Source organism: Lontra canadensis, unplaced genomic scaffold (genome assembly GCF_010015895.1).
Source record: "Lontra canadensis isolate GAN:19392208 unplaced genomic scaffold, GSC_riverotter_1.0 scaffold73, whole genome shotgun sequence".
Lineage (NCBI taxonomy): Eukaryota > Metazoa > Chordata > Mammalia > Carnivora > Mustelidae > Lontra > Lontra canadensis.
The window spans coordinates 2,552,755-2,569,915 of NW_022631067.1; the positions used below are offsets into that span (position 1 = coordinate 2,552,755).

At 55.4% G+C, this 17,161-nt stretch overlaps 2 protein-coding genes across 2 annotated transcripts in view; one reads left to right on the forward strand and one right to left on the reverse strand.

The window, feature by feature from the left end:
- COL4A2 (collagen type IV alpha 2 chain) overlaps positions 1–9,345 on the reverse strand; it is a 155,876-nt gene extending 146,531 nt beyond the window's left edge. The window contains 3 exon segments of the mRNA XM_032881048.1: positions 8,590–8,644; positions 8,764–8,851; positions 9,161–9,345. Coding sequence (XP_032736939.1) covers positions 8,590–8,644; positions 8,764–8,807 — 99 coding nt within the window. The 5' untranslated portion in view covers positions 8,808–8,851; positions 9,161–9,345.
- A 147-nt stretch (positions 9,346–9,492) lies between these two features.
- COL4A1 (collagen type IV alpha 1 chain) overlaps positions 9,493–17,161 on the forward strand; it is a 133,668-nt gene continuing 125,999 nt past the window's right edge. Inside the window, exon 1 of the mRNA XM_032881049.1 lies at positions 9,493–9,741. Within this exon, the coding sequence (XP_032736940.1) occupies positions 9,658–9,741 (84 nt within the window). The 5' untranslated portion in view covers positions 9,493–9,657. The remainder of the gene's footprint in view (positions 9,742–17,161) is intronic.

Genomic DNA, 17,161 nt, shown 5'->3' on the forward strand with positions numbered 1-17,161 from the left:
ATTCCGTGGAACGGAGTGTGGCTCTGAGGCTTGAGTGGGGCTCCAACATAACCCACCTGAGTCCAGTGTACGGTAAGGTCTACCAGTCAAAGGACAGAGCAGCCCGTCTCCCACGCTGAGCTCTGCAGGCTGCTCTCGAAGCATAGGTGAACCCAGGGGCCAGAGTCAACTTCAAAAATTTGGCCAGACCGCTGGACAGCTCCTACCCCACAGAGACACACATGTGTGCTCAGAACACCCTTATCCACTGCTCCCGCCTGTCTCGCTGTGGGACCCACACCCGAGGTCCCGGAATGATTCGTGGATGTGACTATTCCCAGGAGAAGTAAACATGTTCTTTCAGCGAAGGAACGTCACATAGTCCAGCTCACCATGAACTTGTGACATAGTGGCATTCCTGTTTCACCCATGAAGATGGGGGCTCAGAGAGCTAAAGTCACCTCCTGGTCCTGGGCCACAAACCCAGATGTCGCCCCTCTGTGTGACATACCACCCCGGCCTCCCTGTTGGCCCAGACAAATGAACTGTGTCATCATTCCACCACTGTCCCTGGGGGCTCCTGCACAGCTCATCTGAGGAAGCCCTCTTCCTCCCCAGGGTGTTTCAGTAAACCTCTCCCCCAGCCTCTTCATCTGCTCGAAATAATGCCAGCTTGCTGTGCCTCCCGCTTTACGAAGTTGCCGTCCATACACCGGCACAGCCTGGGATTTCAAAAGGGACCTGGAGAAGATTTCCAGGAACTCTCTCTGTGGATGGGGTTCCCCACTTGCCCCCTCGGGACTTCCTGGGTCATCGTGTGATCTTCTGCACTTTGTTTCCCAGAGCCTCTCTGTCACCGATGCGCACAGGCTGGCCTCCCTGTGGAGGGGCCCCTGCAGAGGTCCCACCTGTTGACACTCCCTTCCTCCCCCCAGGCAGCCCTGTGGAGAAAGGAGCCAGGAGCCTTGGAGGCCGTGTGTGTGTGGCCTGCAGCTCTGTATTGTGTCTCCGTCTCATCTTGATGCCTATCTGTATGCTTTCCAACTATCATCTGTCTGTCTGCCTGTCTCTACCCATTGTCCAGCCACCTGTTTATCTACCTGTTTATCCGTCTCTCTTTCTCTGTAATCTTCCGCTGTCTACAGCCATCATCCGTCCATAAGTCTGTCATCAGTCCATGTTTGTCCAGCTACCCCCTACGCCTATCGCCCCTCCGTACCGCACAGGTATGAACACTGTACACGTCTATTTCACACACGCCGGACATATGTATGTTTCACACCCCCCCCCCCCGCGACGTACTCTGAACGCGTGGTCTTATTTTACAGCAAGGGACTGGCCGGCCTGGCACAGCAGCTAAGAGCAGAGCTCTTGGAATAACCAAGTCCTGAGCTTCACTCCTAACTTCCTTCCTTACTGGCCGTAACCAGTGCCCTGTGTGTGCCTCAGTCTGCACACCTGTAAAGTGGGCTGATGGCAGCGTGGTAGGCACTTAGCGGGTAATGTGTCTTGGTGGCTCAGCTCAGTTCCTGGCACCCATGGGATCAGCGAACGGGAGCTGCTGTGCTTCTCCCCTGGGGTATTTTAGTTGTTCTGGGGGATCCTGGAACTCTAGAAGCACCTTCTGGGGTTATTCCTTCTGATGTTGATTCCAGGAGACCCCACAAGCCTTCCTTGGGGCCCCTTCCTTTTCTCTGACCTGGTGCCAGGGCCAGCTATGTGTGGGTGGAGGAGGAGGGAGGTCTGCCTAGCGGGGCCCACGGCACTGGCTGGTCTCCTGCGTCCCTCCTTCCCGGCAGCCCTGGGCAGTGACTGCCTGGGCATGGCTGATCAGCGTCCGTCCTGATGGACAGGGACCCCCGGGAACTGTCCCCCGTCCTCACGCACCCACACTACTTCACAAAGATAGTCATACGCCCAAAAGCGCTCAACAAGCAGAAAAACAGGTTACGTCATTTCTACCAGGTAGCAGAAAATGAGTCCATGGAATTCCGTAACACACATTCTTCTGGAGTTCCCATGTGGGAGATCACGGAACGGGGCAAAGCAGCAAAATAGGAATTTTATGGGTGTGGCTGAAACCATCCCTCGGAAAAAATGCAAATCTTTCACAGACCGATCGCTCCCTTCTCATCACACACGGTGGGCTCGATCCAGGAGGGGGGCAATGCTTAATTTGGAAAAAAAGCAAAACAAAAAAAACCCCAAAACCCCATGAGAAAAGCTACCCTTTAATCTTTTATGAATTGTTCCACGACCGGATTCCATCCAGAAGATGTGTCTGAACGCTTCCGGCTGGTTATGTCTTTTGCGTTCCCCGAGCGGACCCTGCCGAGGGCCGGCTGGGTCCCCGCGCCGGGGGCACAGACCACGGACCAGAGCACAAGTCCCAGAGGGAAGACAAAACGTGCCCTAAACGTTGGGTTGTGGGAGCAGCAAGTGTGTTGAACATGAGTCTCTGTGTTACACGTGATTTAAAGTCATCACTATCTAATGATAAAGGAAAGTCCTGGCAGGCCAGGAGGGCACTTTGACTGGACTCAAAGTGGGTCTCAATCCCAAGGGACAGAGGCTCCAGCAGGGACAGGGCATCTGGCATCTGCCTCCTGGGCACTCTGACAAGTGAGGGGACAGGGTGTGCTCTCTGTGACAGGGGCCATGGGCTACGGTGAGGAGACATGGTGCGTCAAAGCTACAGGTCAGGACTAGCCAGGGCTGGGGGCCAGAGGCTGCTCTCCTCCTACGCGGCGGTGATAGAGGCAAATGTGTGAGGTGATGGCCTCTAGCCACTGGCCTCTGTTCCTGGCCCTTTTCCCCAGTCCATAGCTGGAGTGGAACTTGTGGCCACTTGGAGATGTGGCCCATGGCAATGCAAGGCCTGTGGCAATGCCAGGAGCACGCGGAGATGGGGCTCCAGGACCCTGGACAGCCCAGCCAGCGCACCGTCCCTGCCCTGCCGCCCGCAGGGTTTTCTAGGCACGGAACTTGGTAGTGGGGCTCCCCCTTTCTATGCAGGGCCCGGGGACCCGTGGGTGCTGGCCTGGCACATTAGGAAGGGTGAGGGTGTGAGTGAGCAACGCTGAATGTCTCCTGAAAGTGCCCCATCGCGCACACCTGCACACCACCGCCAGGTCTGGAAAGCGCTGCCAGGATTTCCTCCCCAGTCAGGCGGTCAAGAAGAGGGGAGGCCACTGTAGCTCGTCCCTGCGCCGCTACGACAGGCTGAGCTCTGGGAACTCCATCAGGATGCCTTTCCTCCCGTTTTCATAAAGCACCCCCTGACTTAGGGGGACAGAAGCGCTTTGGCTGGGCACGGGTCACCTATGCTGTATTTCCAACCACACAGAAGCGCCCTTTGTTACTCAAGTCTATGTGGGAAAAATGGAAAAATATTTCAATCTTGTCGGCCGCCTCCGCTGTTCGCTAGTGGAAGACTTGCTTCCTCTCAGCTCTCTCTTGCGCTCACCTGCCTGGTCTACGCGTGCCTCATGGGGCTGGTCTGTGGCTTCCAAGAGCAGATGTTTGTGGGGAAATTGTTTAGTTTTGCAGGAAAGCTGCACGGGTGGCGTGGGGTCCCCGTATGCCCTTCACCCAGAATGAGGCTACATCAACCTCTTACAGAATCTCGGTGCTTTTTGTCAAAACCAGGAACTCACACGAGTATGTTAATTTGCTACAGACTCAGAATTTTGCTGGTTTTCCCATGAATGTTCTTTCTCTCCTGCAGGATCCAATCCCCAAGACCACCTTGCTCTTACAGGAGCAGGTACAAAAGAACGCGATGCCTCAAAAGCAGCCTTGCTCACGGCAGCACAGCACAGCCTAACGGAAGGCCCAGGTGCGCCCGGAGCGCTGCGAGGCAGGGAGACCCCGACACGAGAGCCTGCTCTGCTGGGTGGGCAGGGCCTGCGGGAGGCTGCAGAGCTCCTGGGGGCATAGGATTCCTTTGAGGTTCCCTCAAGAACTGGAGAAACTGGCAGGTCCCCCTAAGACAGGATACCCCCTTTTTCATTCACGGAAAACCCAAAGGAAAATCACGGACGCCCAGGGAAGCCACTGACATCACGGTCAGGGAGTCACCCAGGCTCTCACCTGCCCCAGGAGAGTCTTGTTAACCGAGGGAACAGATACCAGGGTAGCGGCAAGACGTTCCCAAGTCACCTGCCTGTTCTCATCTCAGCTGATTAAGTACCATTGGCAGATTCTAGAAGCTTCTCACACCCTGAAGCTAAAAAGCTTAATACAGCCTATTTATTTTTAAGTCACATCCTGGAGCAGCGCACACGCTTCCCTGGAAAAGCATTACCATCCCAGTGTCCCAGCTGGGGAGGGGGCAGCCGGCTCCCCACACAGGGTGGGCCTGTGGCGGGGGTGGGCGTGCTGACTGCCCGCAGCACCCCAGCCCTGGGACCCTACGGCACGACGGGTCCCCTTCCCCATGTCTCCGAACCAGGGCGTTTGTGACTTGCGCTGGGGTCAAATAGCCAGTGAGGAGCCCGTCAGCCCAGCCGGTGTTCCAGGCGTCACCCAGCACCCTCTGCAGGGGTGACGACGCCCAGCAACCCCCGCACGCACAGCAAGAGGCCGACCCCTGCCCTCTCACTGCAGCTCTGCAACCCAAGACACTCTTTCTCGGAGTGAAAGAACAGGACTTTCGCCAACCACCCTCTGGGTCACGACAGCCCGTCACATCATCACCAAACATAGCGTTGGCGGTGATGCACACCACGCCTCTGCTCTTCCCCGGAACCATCTCTATTACTTAACGGAAGCGAGTCTCCCGTGTTTTATCCTTAACCCAGAGAGACAGTCCTTTGATTTTTACTATTTCAGCAAAGTCTTTGTTTTCTATTCTAGAACTTTTCACTTCCCCACCCCCTCTCTGGCTCCAAATATTTCCAAGGGCACTGCACGGGCTCCGTCCCCTCTGTCTACCCTGCATGGCCACGTCGAGTTCCGCGATGCCATGACAAATTCCTCGTGTTCCTGAATGTGGCCAAGTCATCCCGGCCACCGAGGGAGGCTCGCTTTACCAGCCTGCAGAGACGGGGTGCGTGCTTCCTGCTTGGGTTTCCACTAACAGAGGGGAGCCCTGTGCTGTCTCCCCGCTTCCTAGGGGCCCCGATTTTGAACGAGAGGACTAATGCTCTCGGGAACTTGGGGGAGAAGTGGTCTCACGGATTCCTACACAGAACACTGGAGCGGCGCAGGACTACGCCTTCTTTGCAAAAGGTCTACCCGCCAAAAGGAGAAGAGAAAACCTCACCAAGTATTGCCTTTTGCTTTGGCCTGGGGGGGCAGGGAAAGGTGTGGCTGCTTGCAGGAAGGAGCCTCAGGTGAACCTTCCAGGGCCTGGCGCGCACCTGCAGCCTGTGTAGAGCCCAGCATCTCCCAGGGGGCACGGCACCTGCACCTCCAGGCTTCCCGGCTGCACCCCAATACCCGTGAGCATGGAGAGTGTGTGGCCAGTGTCCCCGCTGAGGTCGTGAGGTCAGCCCAGCTTCCAGAGTCACACGAGACTGGCCTCTCAGATCTTCAAGGCTGCTGCCCCACCTCTCAAGATAAGCCACAGCGCTCTGCGGAGCAAGGGCTTTCCGGTCCCCAAGGAGGCTCCGCCTAGGGAACCTTCCCTCACAGGCCCAGATGCCTGGCGCCTTGCTCCCTACCAGGCTCTCCTTATCCTACAGCCCCCACTCTGCAGGCTCACGTCCCTGCCCAGGAGCCCATTGTGTGTGTCGGGGCGGGGGGTGTGTGGCTGGGACTCAGGGCTCTGGTGAGTGCCAGCGCGAGGTGGCAGCTCACTGTGGTCCCAGGGCACCTGGCTTCCAGGTCCAGCATAGCCACGCTGATGCCACGAGGCCCCATAGAATGGCGGTGTAGAAAGGCACTCAGTGCCCTGGCACCTTCTCGAGGCAGGACACCTTCAGGAAGGGCGGCGCGAACAGCAGAACACATGTGTCCACACTGGGCCCTGACCTCAGGCTGGCCAGCAGGATTTCCGCTTCCTTCTTTCCCTCTGGACACCGGACCCCGTCGCTTTGACCTCGCTCTGGGCTCCTGCTCTTCAGAACAGAGTGGTGGGGAGGAGGAACGCTATTTCCCTTTCCAGAAGCCAGTGTGTGGGCTTTACTCTGGGTCACGGTCGAGAGCAAAGAGGAAGCGGGACCAGAGACGCAAACACTGGAGCTCAGGAGCGTCCTCACGACTGACCTGCAGTCTGACCCTGGGTACTCAGTGGGCAGGGGCTGGGCTCAAACCCCACACCTGCACTTACAGACAGACCACAAGCAAGCTATCTAAACACTGTGTGCCTCTGCTTTCTCATCTGTAAAATGGGGTGACAATAGCAATTCTTTCCCAGGAGGGGTACACACGAATTGGCATATAAAAAATAATCATCGAATAACTCTCCACTTTCTCTTTTAAAAAAAAGGGGGGGAGGCACCTGGCTGGCTCCGTTGGCTCAAAGAGCAACTCTTGGTCTCAGAGTTGTGAGTTCAAGCCCTAAGTCAGGTGCAGAGATTAAATACAAATAAAGCCTTTAAAAAATTAGTTGTCTACTCTCTTTGATAACCATTTTCGGCTGCTTCTGCTATAGCGTCCTTCAAACCACAATGGGCAGCCCTTTTTACTGACTTGACTTACCCTTGGGGACGAGTCCTTACCACAAATGGGCAATGAGACAGGGTTCTTGAGCATAGTGAACAAAGAGGGGAGGAGGTGAACTTGCCACAGATAAGAGAGATTTCTCAGTGGATACAGCTGAGGATCAAGGCATTATTTCATGAGTAATCGCACAAAGCCAGTGGTCAACAAGAAGTTAATAAGTAGGAGATCCACTGTTGAATGTAACAAACTGTGTATTTGTTGAAGAATAGACGTCCGCAGGCCTACAGGAGACTCAAAATGGCAAGTGACTCCAACTGCCTCCCAACCCACTGTTCTAATTCAGTGGCTCCCAAACTTTGGTGTCAGGTAGAATATAGACTCCTAGGCTCCAACCGAGACAGTCTGATCAGAAGATCTAGATTCGGAGGAGAAAGAAGATCATCTAGATTCAGAGCAGAGGTCTGAAGTTCTCAACAGCCTCCCCGGGTGGGTGTGGGGGTCCAGGCCGAGCGCTCCGAGATGCACGGTCGGACAGGAAATGCTCTCCGTCCCGCCCAACAGTCAGACAGCAGAGGCTCAGGTGAGGCTGAGCAGGGAAGAGGTTTTGGACGAAGGGACAGAGGTTGCCGCCCGCCCCCCAGTAACAAGCGTGGGGATGTTCTCTCTCCTGTTCTAGGTGTGGAGACCGGGATTCAGGGTTTCCAAGACCAGGGTACAATGTTGATTAGTACCCCGGTGTTCCAACCCCAAGCTCTTTCCACCAGTTTTAGGATCAATGCCAGAGAAAATTCGCCAGGCTTTCCCCATCCCCAGGAAGGAAAACAGGGGCTTATGAAAGTGGTTCTAAGGGCCAAGGGCTGTGGAGATGAGGGAGCCCAGCCAGGCACACACTCCCAGTGTGATTCAGAGCTGTCCTATCTACCCTCTTCCTCCTCTGAGCTGCGCTTGGAGAAAACTTTGGCCTGGCATGTTCCAGTGAAAGTCTACGGACTCCTTCTGACTTCCCAGTCTGGCCTGAACTGGAGCAGAAGGCAGAAAAGGGAGGCTAAAGGTTCTTTCCAAGCTAGAGTAGCTCTTTTTCCCTCGCTGACTTTAAAATCTTTGTCTGACACGAAAACCGGGACAATGAAAATAACAGAATTTCAGTCAAACCGGCTTCCCCCAGTCCTGTGTGACAGTGGTCACAAGGAACCCATAAGAGCCACCTGGGAAATCCGTTAAGAGTGCAGGGAGGGTGGGGTCTGGGGCACACTGTGTGTTCCACCCGTTTTTGGTCCCAGTTTAAACATCTGTGTCCACAACCAAGGGATGGCCTTATTGCATCCAGCTTAATGCAAGTGGCTCCAATCATTTAAACACAATTTTCACAATCCCACAGTGCCATTCCAAGTGCACCGACAATACCAGAGCAGCCCTGAATGCACCTTAGCCCCTCCCACCCTGGCTAAGACCTGGGAGGCAACTGTAGGGTTTCTGCCATTGTTCACTCACAGGGGTTAACACGAACACTGCTGTCTCTCTCTCCTCCTCGCCCCGCCCATTCCCCCCATGCCTCTCATTTAAAAGCACCAGAAAACTCTCTGCCAAGGATGGTACCCAGACACCAGCTTCCCAGTGCCACAAACACATTTCTTCTCCCAGCCCCGGCGTCTCAACCACCCCAGGACGGACGTCTTCCCTCTAGGAAGCTGGGGATTCGCTCTAGTCCAGGAGAGGACGCCTCAGGCTGTGGTTTAAACTGTTGGCTCTCGGGGGAGGGCCACCGCCTGTTGCACACGGGATCGAAGTGGGGAACCCAAGGGAAGGCACACTTGAGACGTTCTCTGGGCAAAGCGAGCGCTCGCGGAACCTGGGCTGGGTCAGGGCTGCACGCACACACGGGCGCACACGCACGCACGCTCAGGTGAGCACGCACGGGCTGCCTTCCGGCAAGGCCACAAGGTGTGCCTTCCACTCTCACGGTGCACGAATCAGAGCCCGTGAGCGGGACCCAGGACTTACCGCCAGGACGCTCTGGGCTAGGAGCCCCACGGTCACAGCCCCCAGCAGCAGCCACCTGGATGGGAGAGAGAGGGAGAGCGCCATGAGCGGGTGGCCTCGGCTTGGCAGTTCCTGAGTTACACGCAAGGGCCCCCGCGCGCAGGACCCACGGGGACGCGGCAGAAAGTCGCTTACCGCCGCAGGGCAGGGCTGGACGCCGAGCACTGGTGTCTGTCCATGCTCCCGATCCCGCCACTCCGGGCTCCGCGCTGTCCCTCCTGCTCTGGAGGGCGAGAGACAAAGCAGGCTTAGCAGGGGCTGGGGAGGGAGCATCCTCGCCTCAAGCCTCCTTCCGCAAGACGCGGGAAAGCGGGGCGCGCCCCCGCATCCCTGCAGGGGTGACAGAGAGCCGCCCCGAGACCGGACAGGAGAAGGGGGAGCCTCCCACTTAGGCCCTGCTGGGCGCCGCTTAGCGGCGGCCGCTCGGTGACCTCCCCCACTTCAGCAGAAGTGCGCGTAGCCCCCTGCCTGCGCCGGGCGCCCCAAGTCCCAGCCCCAGCCCGGGTCTCCGCGTCCTCGGGGTCGCCCTCACCTCGGGCCCCGCGTCAGGGGCGGTCCGAGCGCATCCGCCGCTCCGGGGGCGCCCGGCCGCGGCAACGGGCAGCGCGGTCGCCCTCGCGGGCCCCCGGGTGCCGGCCCGGGTCCTCGGTCCTTCGGCCGGTGGGTGAGCGCGGGGGGCGCAGGGTCGCGCGGCTGCAGCGGATGGGTGCGGAGCGCGGAGCCCTGGCGTCCCGGCGCGCCGCGGCCACAATCTCCGGGCCGCGCGCTCCCGCCGCCTCTTACCCGCGCCGCAGGGTCCTCCCCTTTGAGACGCCGCCCGCGCGCCGCCGAGGGGAGGGGGCAGCGCCAACAAATTGGGGAGCTCGCCGGGCCGCGCTCAGGTCTCCGCCGCGAGCCGCCGCGCCCCGGACGGAGCGCAGCGCTCGCGCCCCGGCCCTCCGCCGCTGAGCCGCCCGCCGCGGCCCCCCGAGCGCCCGCCGCCGTCCCCCGCCGATCCCCGCCGGTCCCGGCCGCCCCGGGCGCGCCACCATGGTGCCCCGGCTCGGCTTCTGGCTTCTGCTGCTGGCCGCCGCCCTCCTGCTCCACGAGGAGCGCAGCCGGGCCGCTGCGAAGGTGAGTCCCCGGCCGGCTCCGCTCCCCCGGCGTCCCGCCCCGCGCCTCGGGCGCCCGGCGCGGCCCCTTTGTCCCCTGACCCAGCCGCCCGTCCGCCCCTCGGGGGTCGCGCGTGGCACGGCCAGGTGCCCTTTCCGAGCGGGCCCCCGCCAGGGACCCCTGTGGGCTGCCTTCGCGCATCCATTTGGGATCCTCCTTTGTTGTGGGCTGGGTGGGGGCGAGGTAGAGGACCTCTCTGGGCCCTGGGCAAGCGGAGCAGAGTTCGGGGCGCACCGCGCCGGGCGACGGTGCCCGGGAGTCTGCGGGACTTGAACTCGCGCCGCGGAGGCCTCAGCGGCCCGGCTCCCTCTCCTGCCCTGGGCGCCCTGGTGGGCCTGGGGCAGGCTGGGTGGGCACGCGCGCCCCACGCTACTCAGAGCCTCACGCTTGTGCCCGGGAGTCTCTTTGGGCTTGTTTCTCCCGTTCTCGGGCGACTCTGCTGGTTGATGCTGAGCAGTTGTGGGCCGTTTGCCTGGAAACAGCTGTCTCTCTTGCTTTCCCACGACTTTTCTGTGGCTGAAGCCCGCTGGAGGACAGAAGTGAGCGGAGCTTTAAAAAGTTACCAAACCCCACTCGTTGCCTTTTATTAATGGACATTACCCAAAAGCTATAACCACATCACAGTTGAGTATGAAACCAACATGAAACTCCATCTTATTGTTCTAAGCACAAATTGTTTTGTTAGTTTTCACTTCCTCGGGCTGTGTGCTTGCAGGAAAGGATCCCGGAGCTGGGCTTGCAGGAGGAAAGGCTTCCAGCTCTGGAAGGTCCTTGATGCACTTTTGTTCTTTCTTTTTTTTCTTCCCCCCTCAGACAGAATAAAGACCTCGGCCGGTCCCCAGTGTGCCAGGCTTGCAGACAACACCCTGAGAAAGTGTGGCTTCTAAAGGCATTTTGCACCACCCCCCCACCTCAATGTTTAAAAATTATTTTGCTACTTTCCACACTTCCCAGTCACTGTTTTACTGTTCCAGACCCTCATCAAGCTCATCTTGTACCCGCTCACGGCGCTCTCCCTCCTGCTTCCATTCAGGTGGTTGCTTTTACGTTTTGTTTGTTTGTTTGTTTTTAGTTGTCCTCGGGAGGGATGGTATTCACTGACTCTTGCTTGTAAAATCAAAACGGGTACCTGCTGGAGTGAGCTGGTAGTGTGCACGCCCGTCTCATCCCCGGGCAGGGCTGACTCCTTACTGGCAGCTCCTTCATTGGTTGCCGGAAGGGCTGGTGACCACAGCAGCAGTTAAGGGCAGACGCTTCTCTCAGCCAGGAGAGAAGGGACTTGAACAGCCAAGCACCGGACTCAGTGGGTCAAGCGCTCTCCAGTAATGATGACAAAATACTTTGAGAAGAGGAATCTGCAGAGCACTTATTTGGGTGTAGAAACATTGACCCAAAAATGTCTTACTTCCAAGGAGAGAATGCTAAATTCGATGGCAAGCAAATGAGAGAAAGTTCTCTATTTGGAAATAGGAACCTCTGCTTGGACTTAGATTTTCTAAATGATAATAGTAGCAAAGCAAAGCTGATTGTAAGAACTAGGTTCAGCCGGGACTTTAAAGAACAAGCCACACACCTATGGGAACGCCTGTTCTTGCCTGGGAAATCAAACTCACTACTGTTGTGTGGGATTATTCTCCTTTAATTATTCTCTAAGGCCCAAGCACATTCCTGTCCACTGGCTTGGCTCTAAACCTCAAGGTGTCCCATAGTGTTTTAAGCTCTGGGTCACTTGTTTGGACACCCTCTGATCGATCACCAGCTGACTTAACATTATCTTTACACTTAATTTTTCCTGACTTAGAGAGATATGGATATGACCTATGGAGTCAAGAAAATCTGTTTAAAAATAATTGTCTAATTTTTAAAAAGCATTTCACTTTTCATATCATCAAGAACTTTTATTTATTTTTTATTTTTTGGCTTACCACTTTCCAAAATTACCTGTTATGTACCAAAATTTGAAATAACTTCAATACAGATCCAGGCAAAATACATTTAAAACTACATTGTGAATAATAAGTCACTGCCATCAGTCCATGAAATCCTTATTCAGAAGCCACCCCGAAGGGTTCTGGGGTTACCTGTGCCTTTGAAAGAGAATCTGATTCACACTTTACCTGCATTTGTACCTGTCCCAACATTGCCCCCTGTGCTGGGCAAGCATTGCCCCCCCCCCCCCATTTGAAAGGCCCTTTGATTTTATATTTGACCCTATATGCCGTGGTCATATTGTTCATTTACTAGTAGATGGATTTTCTAAGCCAGTGATTTTTCCCCATGCCCAGTCTATCCTGATTCCCCTCCCCAACTTTTCTTTCTGAGTCAAGAAGGGAGGAGGAGAGGACAGGCCTGAGACAGAAGCGCCCCGGTTGGGGGTCCCTGTGTTCTCAGTCCTGCAGTCAGACCCGAGGGAATCCGAGGGAATCGTCCCCACCCCACGCAGCCTCGGACTCTTCTCTCACTGCGTCACCCCCTCCCCCCTTAACAGATGGTTTCTCAGGATCAGAAACGTGAACTCGCCCCCACGAGTGGAGATGCCTGCGCCCGGCTATGGGCGTGTTCAGACCCTTGCTCACTGTCCTGGGGCTCAGTGACCCAGGACTCATGGAACGGAGACTTAGTCCCCATGTTGAGTACAGACTCTGTTCTGTTGCAAATGTAATTTAAACAGGAAGTCTGAGCTCTCCTTCTGGCCCAGTGGCGGCACCATCAGCCCAATACACCAGGAGGGATACAACCCAAATCATTAGGTTCCTTATCTGTGGAATTGGTGCAACGGGAAGAGATAATGCATGTAAACTGCGTGTGTGCAAGCGCAGCCCCCACAGAATTATTGGCGGTGTAAGTTCATCACATACACCAAGAGCAAGTGTGGTTTAAAACTGTCCGCTTTTAGTAGGCCGTTGAGCTGGGAGGACTCCTTCCCCGGACGCCTCGGTCAAGCGGACCTGACCCTTCTTCTGGGGACCGCCCCTTCCGTCCTTTGCCCCGCGCATGCGCCCTGAGCCCTCCCGCGCGCCTGCGCTCTGGCTGGCCCGCGACGGCGCATGGGCTCGCCCTGCCCCCAGGCAGCTTGCACTTGGCAGGGCCGCCGAGCGGAGCACTTGGCAGGGCCGCCGAGCCGCACGCAGGCCGCCGAGCAGCACGCAGGCCGCCGAGCAGCACGCAGGCCGCCGAGCAGCACGCAGGCCGCCCAGGCTGGTAAGTGTCGCAATGGCCAGCGGCGCAGGACGCAGAGACGCTTCCAGGAGGACACCCTGCCTCCCGCTCTGAGGGGGACGAGAATCTCTAAGGTCAGCGTCGCTGTTTCCATGAGCTGTGAGGGGCGTTACGCTCGCGGGTGCTGCCTGTGCCGCCTGTTCCTAGACCTGCAGCCCCTGCATCTGAGAACGACACGGAGGCTCCCTCCTTTGAGAAACCCAGAAGCCACGTCTTCTGTTACCAGCCGTGGTAGCCGACCTTTCCTCCCCGAGGGGTAGAGACACGGAGGGACAAGGTCTGGGAGATGGTGGTAAGAGGCACCAGCTCCCGGCAGGGACCTGACTTGGGGTGTCCCCTCTCCCCAGGCTGCAGGTACATTGGGGTGTTTGGAAGGTTGCCGCATGGATGGCTGCTTCTAGGCTGCAGTGCCTTTGGGAACTGACCCAGAAAACTTAGCCTCACTTGGGCAAGGACATGAGGGAATTCACAAAACCCATTATTCATTAACAAGACTGTTGGCAAATGTCTTGGGACTGGTCAGGATGGTCATCGCTTCACGAGTTCAGTTACTTAGTGAAGAGCTAGTAAGGATTTTGCAGGCAAATGAACCCACCGGTGCCTCTCTGGAACAAACCCTTTGAGAAATCTAGAGGGCATCAAAAGTTGAGTGAGTTCTAACACTTGTTTGGAAGAAGTATAGACAGTGTTTGTTTTAACATTTGTTCCAGAAATTTGAAAAGGATTAACCTCATTAAAATGCCTCTCAAGCAGATTTAGTATTTTTGCATTCTTGAGATAGAGTAAGCAAAAGCGACAATAGAACGCCGAAAATAATACCATTAGGGCATTGTTCTTCCTGCTATTATTAAACAACCACTAAAAAAATGTCGACTATAGAACAATACAAAAGACATATTCCTACTATTCTCAGGCGTACAATGAAAGAGGATATAAACCAGAACACGTTTCAATGGTCAGTTTCTTTGGAGGCACTGAACACTGTAAGAATTACTTGGGGTTAATATTTTTATAGTCTGGTACACGGTGAACTGGTTCCATCCTGTGTTTCCCTCCATTGTTCTCCTGGTTGTACTCTAGTGGCATGTGTCTCTCCTAGATTTCCTCCTGTTTCTCCCTTCTTCCTCTGCCCAGGCCCTCGGCATGGGTGTGCAATGGGGTCCAGCCTGCCGGCTCCTCTCCTCTCTTCTCCTCTCCTCTCTTCTCTGTGCTGTCTCCCCTCTCTGGCTGGGAAGATCTGCTCTTGTGATCCCATGAAGAGGGCTCCAGACCTTTCTCTTGAGATGCAGCCTAGGGTCTTCGCGTTCCCATGGGCCATGTCACCTTGGCTTTGGTCTCAGACTTAGCAAACATGTTCAGAGCTGAACTTACAGTCTTACCCAGACCGACTGCCCATTCCCACTGTTGCCTTGTAGTCGCCGATGCCCCAGTATCTCCTCACATTCAGCTCAGACACGATGACTTCCCCAAAGGAAATCTCTTTTATCCTGTCTCTTTTTAACCTCCATGTCACTCAGTAGCCAAGGCTGCCATGTCTTCCTCCTGTGGGCTTCTCTGCATGTCCGCCTGCTTTCTCCTCCCACGGCTGCAACCCCCTTCCAGGTCTGTCCGCCTTGAGCCAGGGTTGCGGCAAACCCCTCCTCGTTCCTGGGCTCCCTCCAGCCCAGTCCTCGTGTTGCTGGGTGGCTGCTTGTCTCTGGGGATCTGTTTATGACCATGGCATTCTCTTGAGGGGCTACCTCTTGTCGAACCGCAGCTTCCCTTCTGTTCCGTGTGCTGGTTTCTGTTTGTCTTTTAATAAAGACTTTCTCTTTTATAGAGCAGCTTTAGGTTGAGAGGAAGGTAGAGATTTGCCCGTACCCCCCTTCCCTGATGCGAGCACAGCCTGTCCTCCATCAGTGTCGCCCACCAGAGTGGGGCATTTGTGGGTGAGCCTGCAGTGACGCATCATCATCTCCCACGTTGCATGACGGTCACTCTCGGTGTTGTGCAGTCCATGCGCGTGGAGGGGTGTGCAGACATGTCATCACTGTAGCGTGACCCAGAGACTTCAAGACCCCCCGTGCTCTGCCTGTTCCTCCTTCCCCCATACGCCCGGCAACCGCTCCTCAGACTTGTCTCCGTAGCTTGACTTTTCCAGATGTCCTAGAGCTGGAATCAGATGGGATGTGGCTGTTCACACTGGCTTCTTTCACTTGGTGATACGCATTCAGGTTCCTCCACACATCTTTTTGTGACCGGATCATGGCGGTCTTATTGGCGTGGAGTGATACTGCCCTGCCTAGCTGGACCACGGATTCTTTGTCCACGCACCCCCGAGGGCCATCTTGGTGGCTCCCACATCCTGGCGGTTCTGAATAAAGCTGCTGTAGACAGCCAGGGGCAGGTTTCTGTGTGGACATGTGGGCAAAAGTGCTCCACTCCCTGGGGTAAATAACTAGGCACGTGATTGCTGGTTAGTGTGGGAAGAGTGTGTTTAGTTTTGTGGGTGACCACCAAACCAAACCGTCTCCTGAAGCAGGCTGCGCCATTTTGCCTTCCCGCTAGCAAGAAGCGAGGGTTCCTGTGTCTCCACATCCTCTCCAGCATTTGGGGTCATCAGTGTGGGGTCCTGGCCTCTCTCCACAGTAGGGATCTCATGGCTGCTTTGATTCCGCCCTTCACAACATGGATCCGTGGAGTTTATCTTCGTGTCTCGCCAACCTGTCGGCTGGGTGATTGCACGAAGGACTAGTCTCTGTGTTCCATGGGGTGATGTCATCTGTTTGAGCCTCAGGTCCCTAATCTGAGAATACAGTGTCCGTGGAAACCTTTGCGTCACCTGGTGTGGTCGTGCCCCCGGAGCAGCTCAGTGCTCAAGCCATGCTGGTGGTTCTCGCTGCCCTGTGGCTGGGACCGCAGTGTCTCGTGTCTGTTCCTCTGACACTCCTGATGATTCCAAGACGCTGGAGGACCCAGCTTCCCTTTAAAATTCCCCCACTATGTGCGGGGGTTGCCTGCCCCATGGAGAGACCTCACCAGTGACTTGTAATTGGGGTTGATGTTTCTGGCCGACAGTCACTCGCCAGCCCTGGGAGAGCCCCAGTGGGACTGTGCATCGGCCCACGTGAGCTGGTGGCAGTGTTAGGGAACAGAAAGGGAGTTTGTGCCAGACTAAGGTGTTTCCTCTTAATTGGGAATTTGGAGTAGTTACTCCACCCCAGACTAAACACGACTTGGCAATATACACAATGCTGAACTCCTTATGTAAATAGTTTATTCCGTGGTTTAGTAATATTTCTAGCCTTGCTATTCTTGATTTTTAATATGTGCACTATGGGAACAGCTGATGGCCTCTGAGTTTTAAGGCTTGCGAGGTTTGTGGTAAGAGCAAAGATAAAAGCAGTGCCCGGTCAGATACTGAAGGGATAGTTCACATACCAGGAGGCTTTTGCCTATCGGTTGGTTTTATCTCTTGCTGATAAAGGACAGTTCTCCGACCCCTTCATCTTTTACTGCTCTTAGAGTCACCACTTTGTTCAGAGTTGTGGAATTACTGTTGTTCATTCCGGAATAAATATCTCTGTGTACCGTGGGCATTTCTTTCTTGCTCACACAATGGCGAGCGATAGTGGCTGTGAACCAGACAAGGCCACTGTGATGTCACCGGCTTTGTTCGCATCTCACCAAATACACTGACGGTTGGAGAAGCCATGTGTACACTCGAGAGAGAGAGGCTAGCTGTTGAAGTAAATGTCCAACCCAGCTCAGTGTTTGGAGACCCGATATTCCTCTATTTGATGTTTCGTTAAAATTGTTTAATTAAACGTTTGAGTTTCTGCTCTAGAACGTAAACCTATTCCTTCATGAAGAACAAAACCTGAGGTTTTCTGGTTGTAACTCTCAGTATCTCCAAGAGCTCTTTGCACAAATTTTTCATAGGAGCCACTCACACCTGGAGAAGACGGAGGCTTGGAGGGAGTGGGTCGTGGGACACAGGGGCATGTCTTCACTTTGGAGCCGTGAGCCTTTCCTAATGGGTTACTCCTTTATTTCTATTAAGGAAATATTAACCTATATTTTAATCAGTGGAACATTGACTAGTACATCTCTAACAATGTTTTTCATAAAGTAAGCTTGTAATTTTTGTAATAAGAGAAAACAACCACAGTTTATTCTAAAA